The sequence below is a fragment of the Triticum urartu genome, chromosome 3 (genome assembly GCF_003073215.2).
Source record: "Triticum urartu cultivar G1812 chromosome 3, Tu2.1, whole genome shotgun sequence".
NCBI classification, from domain to species: domain Eukaryota; kingdom Viridiplantae; phylum Streptophyta; class Magnoliopsida; order Poales; family Poaceae; genus Triticum; species Triticum urartu.
In genome coordinates, this window is record NC_053024.1 from 691,053,723 (window position 1) to 691,063,108 (window position 9,386).

The following is a 9,386-nucleotide window of genomic DNA, read 5'->3' on the forward strand; positions in this document are numbered from 1 at the left end:
ATGCTAGTTCATTATTTGTCTGCTGATGCATTAGTTGTGCAGCTGCCTGTGTCCAGTGTCAGTGGCAATTTGAGCATTGTAGTTCATTAAAAGAATGTGATAATTTTTACAGAGATAAGATATGCCCTTTCCTTCATATGGTAATTTTGTAAGCATGAAGAAACTTCTTAGATACCATGTTGGTCTAAAATGTTTTCCCTGTATGCTTTTTTCCATTGGATACCATGTTGGTCTGCTATTGACAGACAGGTCGTTAGTATTGTATTCTGAATTTCTGATCTGGATTTGACCAGCCTTTCAGTGACAGACAGGTCGCTAGGCTAGCCATAAGATTAAAATAATAGAGCAAGCTGACTTACTATTGCCCCCATTAAGTAGCCACAGGCCTAGATTCTGAAGATTCAAGATCTGGAGTGGAGCATATTTAAGATCTGGAGTTTAGCCTAGCTTGCTCCAAGCAAAGCCATGGCCTCCAAACAGACGCTGCATATGAATCAAGGACAAGGGGAAACAAGCTATGCTTGCAACTCCAGTGCTCAGGTGTCTTCTCCTGTCTCAACTAATTCTCTTATGTTCTTTGACACTTGAATTATCGGAAGTGCTTCACCAAAAACTTGCTCATACCTAGCTTATATTATTGATTTCTCAAGAAGTGGGGAAGTTAAGGAACTACAACTTGACTGCAGAGTGTTGAACAGAACAAGATGAAACCCCTCATAGAAGCAGCCATCCTTGACTTATGCAGCAGCAGCAGCACAATGTTGCCAACGAAGATGGTGATCGCCGATCTGGGTTGCTCCTCTGGCCCAAACGCTCTAACACTAGTGTCAATAGCTGTCCAGGCCATACACAGTCACTGCCTTCAGTTCGTACAGCCACCACCAGAAGTATGTGTGCTCCTCAACGACCTCCCCCACAACGACTTCAACACGGTGGTGAAGAGCCTGGTCACGCTCCATCAGGGAAATGACCCTATTGTCGTGACCGGTGTTGCACCAGGGTCGTTTTACGAGAGGCTATTCACTAGTGGCTCCTTGCATCTTGTCTGCTCGTCCAATAGCCTGCATTGGCTCTCAAAGGTGTGAGTCTGACACTGCTCAATGGGTTGATTTGTTCCATTACTTTTGGATTCGTAAGCAAAACCTTATCTTTACAGGCTCCTGAAGTGCTTACTAGTAACAAGATCTCGGCGTATGACATTGATGAGCATGCTAGGCTTCAAAAGCTCCCTATCGTCTTTGAGGCTTATGGACAACAGTTCAGGAAAGATTTCACACTTTTCCTCAAGCTAAGAGCCAAGGAATTGGTTCCAGGAGGTCGGATGGTTATTTCTCTTCCAGGGAGGCGTTCCGATGAACTTGCTTCTGAATTCTGTCACCTCTGGGAAACATTGGCTCAGATTTTACGTGTCATGACCATAGAGGTACGCTGCCCTTACTTTTCTAACATAGCATTATATGATTTGCTAACAAACACACGACTATTTGATATTTGTGGTCTTTTGGTACTATCGGTAGGGTGTGATAGACAGAGTGAAATTTGATTCTTTCTATGTGCCAATGCATGGACCTTCCCATGAAGAGCTGAAGGTGATCATTCAAGAAGAAGGATCTTTTTCGATCAGTGAGATGCAGGTGCACGACCCCCGAAGCTGTGTGGATAATGCGCTCATTGTCCCAAGTATGTTCGCAAGTATGATGAGAGCCGTATTTGAGCCGATAATTGTCCAACATTTTGGGGATGTCATGGATGAATTCATGGCATGCACGGAGCAGCGATGGAGCCAACCGGGCAGCTTGGAGGAAGAAGTTGCCGGAAACCCGCTAGTTATGCTGGTTGTATCACTCACGAAGGCATGACCAGGTAACTGCTGTTTATACTTGCTTGCCTTTTTGTAAAGGTACACTACACACCTTGTGACCTTGTCTCCTTTGATCTTTATGGTTAGTATCTAGAATAGTGACCTGTTACGCCCCTCTTAAGAGGTTATAGCGTGTCTTGAGATTTTAAAAGGCGACGACCAATGCATAGCACTTCATTATTTAACACATCCTTGAGTGTTGTGAAAGTTTTCATATCTATATATGACCGCTCAAGATTGTAACCTTGCTCTCTTTTTCCTTTTTATTTGACAAAATGGTCTCGATGTGTTATTTGTTTCTGAAGATTAAATTTGCTCGGGAGATTATGAACAGAAAAAGAACTTACAAGAGACTGCAGGGAGGATATAAGAGCAGAAACAAGACTAAAACTAAGTGCCCGGGCTGCCCGAGACTGTAACATTTGTTCTGGTTATTCTTTATATCTCCCTTTTCTTTCAGAAAGATGACGGGTGTTTCATTTTTTCGTGTAACTCAATTTTATTACAATGTTAGTCATGGCGACAGTTGACAGTATTGTAATACTTATTGTGTGATCCATTCCATAACAATGTCTCGAAACTCCAATTTACTGCTCTTATTCTTATTCAGTGAAAGATCTTACTCAGCTGACGGTGTTCGTGTTAATGACTTAATGCTAACGATGTACTCGAAATTTCGGTAAAACAGAGAATGTACTGGAAGTTCAGTTAACATTCTGTTTCTATATATGCTCAGTGGTAAGAGCCAACAAATTTAACCATGCCAAATAACAATTGTGCTGATCTATCAAAAATACAATCTCTAGCAGTGACAGGCTGTTATTCTTATCCGAATATGACCTTATTATTGGTCGTTGACCTTATTATTGCACCCAGTAAGCAGCCAGAAAATTATCCCCAGTTGAGCATAGAAAAGAACTGGACTTCCAGTTTGCAAGCAAAGGCATGGCCTCAAAATGACAAGTTTGCTGATCTAAAACAAACACTAGAAGTGAAAGGTTGTTAATGTATTATATCCTGATCTGAATTTGACATAATCTTTTATTCAATCTGTCTGTGAGTTGTCCCTCAGTTTGGTAAGAACGTTGACCCTATTAGCCAGAAAAGTCATCCCTACTTCCATCACACCTTCTCTCTCGGGCTCAAGGTATCTGAATTACAAAACAGATGGTGCATACACCCTCCGTCCCAAATTACTTGTTGTAGAAATGGATAAAAATGGATGTATCTAGAATTAAAATACGTGTAGATACATCCATTTATGTGACAATTAATTTTGTACGGAGGGAGTATGAATCAAGGAGAAGGAGAAACTAGCTATGCTCGCAAATCCATTTTCCAGGTATCATCTCCTCTCCTAAAAATTGGCTTCCAAAGACTGTCACATCAAGAATTTGTTCAGGATATATCTTGTATTACTGACTGGAGTTTGCTAAACTAACAACATAAAGAAAACAAGACCAGTATAGGGAAACTTTTAACTAGATTTCTGAAGAAGTACAAGTCGACTGCAGAGTCCTGAGTAGAATAGGATGAAGCCCCTAATAGAAGTGGCGATCGTTGATGTATACTCCCTCTGTATGCAACAACACAAGCACGTTGTCGCATGGAAAGATGGCGATCGTGGACTTGGGTTGCTCCTCTGGCCCAAGCGCGATACCACTGGCTTCGGCCGCGCTCGAGGCCACCCAGTCACTTTCTTCAGTTGCAACAGCCACCTTCAGAAATCAGTCTACTCCTTAATGATCTCCCATACAATGACTTCAACGTAGTGGTGAAGAGCCTGGTTGCGCTCCGGCAAATCAACGAGCCTGTTGTTGTGACTGGTGTTGTGCCAGGGTCATTTCTCTACGAGAGGCTTTTCCCTAGTGGCTCCGTGCATTTTTTTTCTGCTCATCCAAACAGCCTACATTGGCTCTCAAAGGTATGAATCTAACACCACTCCAGTAGCCTTGGTCCCTTCACTATCTGACCGTTTAGAGGAACAGGCTCCTGGAGATTTAAGGATAGACCAAATTCCAGCATATGACATCGATGAGAATGTCAGGTGTGAAAGAGCCCTGGAGGTTTGGGATCAAATGTATTGTTAAATAAGAACATAATATCTCCTGCAAAAAGTAAACAGGAACATAATATCTCCTGCAAAAAGTAAACCCCTTTGAATAAGATGTGTAGATCACAATTTTGGTTCGATTCCAGTGTGTAACGAGCAGCAGAGTGGGTGTTCCTCTGGTAAGCATAACGAGATACGCTGACAGACTGGAGGCACGCAGATGGCAATGCAATGCCGAACATTTCTTGCAAAGGAACATAATCCATCTCCGCTTTCCCCGAAACCAGCTCAGCTCTGCTTGTCGTCATGGCCGCCGCCTCCTCCGTCGGCGCTCTCCACCGGCGGAATGGTCTGCAGGGGAATCAGAAAAAAAAAAGTAGTGAGCGTGCATTGCGTCGAACAGGTTGTAGGCATGGGGCAACGTATGGGTGGCTGGTAGAGACTACTGTACCATGTCGGGCTTGTAGACGTTGTGGATGACGGAGGCCCCCGCGAGGAGGGAGACGACCACGACCACCGATGACCAGGCCAGCGACGGAGTCCCCGTCGGCAGCCGCCCACCGCCGAACTTCTTGCCGCCGCCGTTCATCCTTGCTCTCTCTCTCCTCCCCGATCTTCTTGATGAGGAGTTGAGGACTGGACCGTTCCTCTTTCTTCTGGCTTCTGGGCCCTGTGAAGCCCACACTTGAGCGAAAGTACTCTTCTAGTCCCCGGCTCAAATGAGCTCGGGTGATCAGTAAAATTCAAAAAAATATTGAAAACAAATTCAAAAAATTCTGAAATTTTTTATGACAAAAATTGCAAAAGTTTTAAACGTGTAAAATTTCATCGTGAAATAACCATGACAAAATAAAATTAGCACTCCAAAATGTTGTTGGAACTGACATTTTTGGAGCATCGATTCTGTTTTTTAGCCACGGCTTCTACAAATGTAATTTCATGATAAAATTTTGCATGATTTGAAAGTTTCAGAATATTTTAAATTGTTTTATAATATTTCTCAAAGAAAAAAAAATATATCCTGTATTAAAAGGAGCACTGTCTCGAAAAAGAAAACTAAAAAATGGACAAGGAGGAAGTACTGTTGCAGCCTGGAGCTCTCAGACCTGAAACATCTGTACTTTCTACATGTTTTTCTTTAGCAAAAATTGTTTGTTTCTCCATACGACCAAACTGGCTGGATTATAGTTTCCATATGATGTGTATTTCAGATTGCTTTTTTAGGCGATCTATTAGGCTTTGTTTGGATTACAATTTTCGTTTCAAATACCTCTGTGAAAAAAAATAGGTCTCTGTTCAGCATTTTGCTTTCGGTTGGTAATCTGCTCGTGGCCGATAAGATACACTTGTAAAATAAATACATCCGCATTAGATTACACCCCTTCCAAGCGCAGCCTTAAGAATTAATTGATTACCATCTAGATTTGCACTATATAGATGTGTCTTTGATACTAACATCACAACCGTTATAGGGACGAAAGGAATCCCATCGGGCTGGCCTAACCAAACATGGTGGTCAGCTCCTAGATTCAAAGTATGCTTCGCTAAATTGTGAGACTCAACATTTAAGCTCCTAAACTCATTACATGAAATAAAACTAACAAGTGTAGTTTAATCTCGTGGATGATAACTCCATAGGTAGCACCACTTCCTCTGTGAACTTCTTCTACTATCCCTTTGCAGTTTGATGCGACATGAATTCCATTTTCGTTCAGATCCTTGGCTAGAGTAAGCCCTTCGCATGATGTTCTGGTGGTGCCAGCCAACCTCTCGGACGAGCATTTGCACTCACCTGGGTTGCCCCGCTTGGAGTGAGTACTTGTATCTCTGATAAGTATGATGTTACGAAGGCATGTATGGCATGAGGGATCTCGAAAATGCATTCATGAATAGCCTTCCTTCCGGCGCACCAAATAGCCCATAGTGTCACTACAAACCTGGTAAACTCCGATCATGACAATGCCGACTGGATTGCCAATATCCGCTCCTTTTGCATTTTCCTCTTGGTGAATGCTCAGTTGATCAAGTACAGGTTCAAAAGACAGTACCCATGTGTTGTGCGACACAAGGCAGTTTAGCAAAGCGTGCCTCCATGTGTCATGTACCCCGCACACGGAGCAGGCTCTAGTAGTGGCCATGTTCTGCCGATGGAGGACCTCACCTGCTGGGATTGAATGCCTTGCTAGTCGCCAGATGAAGACCCTAAGCTTTGATGGAACCTCAAGTTTCCATATTAATCTCCATTCCTTGCTCTCTTTGCGGGTGTTGGATGGTCCTTGACGCTCCTCTAGCCATCTCTCTCTGTTTACTTTTGTCTGGACCAACATGAGATATGCGGAGCCAATCGTAAAGTTGCCACGAGGTTCTTCACTCCATGCCCAGAAATCCGCAATCCTCCTTGTACATAGTGGTATCTTTAGTGTTGCCTCGGCATCGAAAGGTGTAAAAACTGAACGGACAATCTCTACTCTCCATGATGTTGTTGAAGGTCCAATCAGTTCGGACACAAACTGAGGGGGGTCTTGAATTAGCGAAGTGATAGGTCTCCTATAGCTTTCACTTGGAATCCAATTATAGGACCAAATATTAGTAGATTCACCATCTCCAATCCTTCTAATCATACCTTGCGCCATAATGTATCTCCCATCTAGGATTGCTCTCCAAATCTGGGAAGACTGAGATCCCAGCTCTGCATCTAATAGTGAAACATGTGGGAAGTATACAGCTTTCAAAATCCTTGCACTCAACGAACCAGGGTCGTTCATGATCCTCCAAGCTTGTCTTGACAGGATTGCAATGTTGAAGAGCTCCAGGTCACGAAAACCTAGACCCCCCATGTACTTCGACATGGTCATAATGTCCCACGCAACCCACGCAGGCTTGTGTTTTCCTCTCTTACTACCCCACCGGAACTACCGTATAATTGAAGTAACACTTTCACACAGGCCTCCGGGTAGTCTGAAACAAGCCAGAGAGTAAACTAGAATTGCCTGAGCTACGGATTTTATGAGAACCTCTTTCATTGCCGCAGACAAAAGCTTCTCCATCCATCCCTTAACCTTTTACCAAACTCTGTCGCGCAAATATTTGAAAGTTCCATTCTTCGATTGGCCCACATCAGTTGGCATGCCCAAATACCATTCACTAAGAGACTTATTCTGTACCTGTAACCGGTTCTTGATTCCTTCTCTTATATTCTGTGGGCATCCTTTAATGAAGAAGATGGATGATTTCCCATTATTAATTCCATGACCTGAAGCACCACACTACTAATTCAGTAGGTTTGATACATGCTCTGCACCCTCCAGACTAGCCCTAAAAAGCAATAGGTTGTCATCAGCAAACAAAAGATGGTTAACGGCCGGAGCCGTGGGAGCCACCTGAATACCTAGCATAGATGACTGAGAACTAGATTTCAGGAGGCATGAAAGCACCTCTGCTGCTATCAAGAATAGGTAAGGGGAGATAGGATCTCCCTGCTGAATCCCTCTCATAGGTTTGAAGCTCTCTAGCTTTTCTCCATTAAACAAAATTGAGAAAGAAATCGAAGAAACCATTGCAATAACTGTGTCAGTCCACGACTGAGCAAACCCCAACTTACTCATAATGGCCCGTAGATATGACCATACCAATCTGTCGTAGGCTTTCTTCATATCTCGTTTCAAAGCGCAACAACTGTTACTCTTGGACATGTTCCGCTTCATAAAGTGTAAGCACTCATAAGCACAAATAATACTATCTATTATCAATCTACCTGGAATGAATGATGATTGCTTCTCCGATATTATATCTGGCAACACAAGTTTGAGCCTATTTGCCACCACCTTTGAAGCTATCTTATAGAGCACATTGCATAGGCTGATGGGTCTAAACTGGGATAGGAGTGTAGGATTATTCACCTTCAGAATCAACACAATGATGGTATCATTAATACTCTTCGGACTCTCTTCCACCCCCCCCCCTCCCCCAGGGCCCCTACAATTTTGAGCACTACATTTGTCACCTCATCTCCACAGACATCCTAGTGCTTCTGATAAATTTGGGCAGGGAAGCCATCTGGGCCAGGGACCTTAGTGGGGAACATTTGGAAGTGTGTCTTCTTGACTTCCTCCCGAGTGTATTGAGCACATAGCTCACTATTCATCGCAGCTGTCACCTTAATTACGAGGTACATGGTCAATTACCTGTTGTATGCCTTGTACTCCCTCTGAAGTGTAAACATCCTGGTAGAAAGTGTTTGCCATTGATCTCAGCTCAACTGGATCACTCACCATTATAATACGTTCATGTAATTTAAAATTGGTTAAAATATGTGAATAAGAGGTGTGCAAATTTTTCTAAACACTGCTAAAATATTTGGAGATCATGATGGATTTTTATAAAATGTGATGAACACTTTTTAATGTACACGACGTACCTTTTCCAAATTGTTTTTAAAACATTATAAACTCTTTTCAAAAATACCCAAAATCCATTTTTTGAAACACATGATGAAAATTTTCTAAATATACCCTCAGCATTTTTTTAATATCTGATGAGCATTTTTCAATGCATTTTTCAATGCAAGGTGAATATTTACTAAATACACCCTGACCAATTTTTGAAATAGGCGATAAACATTTTTAAATGGATGATGAACCTTTTCTATAAACACGATGAACATTATCTTATACATTATGAATAATATTATTAAATACATCATTTAAAAAAATACATGATGAACCTTCTTTAAAACATGACGATCACTTTCAGAATATACGTTGAACATTTCGTTGAAATATGGGATGAAAATTTTATAAAACATGATGAGCTCTTTTGAAAAACAGTTTGCACATTTTATAACATACGCAAGGGAACGGGGTACTGAAAGAAAAGAAAGAAACTTTAATAAAAAGGAAAATGGGAATAAAAACAAGAAGAACATCTTTTTAACATATGAAGAAAAGTTTTTAAACACAAAATAACCATTATTTAAATACACAATGAACATTTTTAAATGATAGATGAACCTTTGGAAACACTTAATGGACTTCTTTTATACATGATGAACAATACATTTGAATACACAATGGGCATTTCTTGTAACAAGATTACATTATATGGGAGCATCTCTTTAATGTAATAAGATAACCCAACGGAGGGATTGTCAAAATATGCATCTATGTGTCCTCGGCAAAAATAATAAGCATTTCAGCTCACCGTGACATAAATATATATTGAACTATTTGTTTTTTTGTCCAGGACACGTACAGTCGTATTTTTTAATCTCTCCGTTGGATCATGTTATATTATAGGTGTGTTGGTTCAGTATTTTTTTTCAGAATTTTTAAGAACTTTTGCACCGTTCAAACCCTTAACTAGTTCTCTGGCAAGCACTTGTAGAAAATCTATATAGGACAAATTTTATTTACCATCGGTGGTAGTTACCACCACTTTAATTTGTATGTTGTATATAGTATCTATCAAATCGGA

General features: G+C 41.3%; 1 protein-coding gene across 1 annotated transcript; it reads left to right on the forward strand.

Moving 5' to 3' along the window:
• Nucleotides 1–417: 417 nt before the first annotated feature.
• LOC125549197 (probable jasmonic acid carboxyl methyltransferase 2) lies at nucleotides 418–2,470 on the forward strand. Its single transcript, XM_048712664.1, has 4 exons — nucleotides 418–540; nucleotides 687–1,079; nucleotides 1,157–1,423; nucleotides 1,518–2,470. The coding sequence occupies exons 1-4, from the start codon at nucleotides 466–468 to the stop codon at nucleotides 1,857–1,859; spliced, it is 1,077 nt and encodes a 358-aa protein (XP_048568621.1). The 5' UTR covers nucleotides 418–465; the 3' UTR covers nucleotides 1,860–2,470.
• Nucleotides 2,471–9,386: the final 6,916 nt, after the last annotated feature.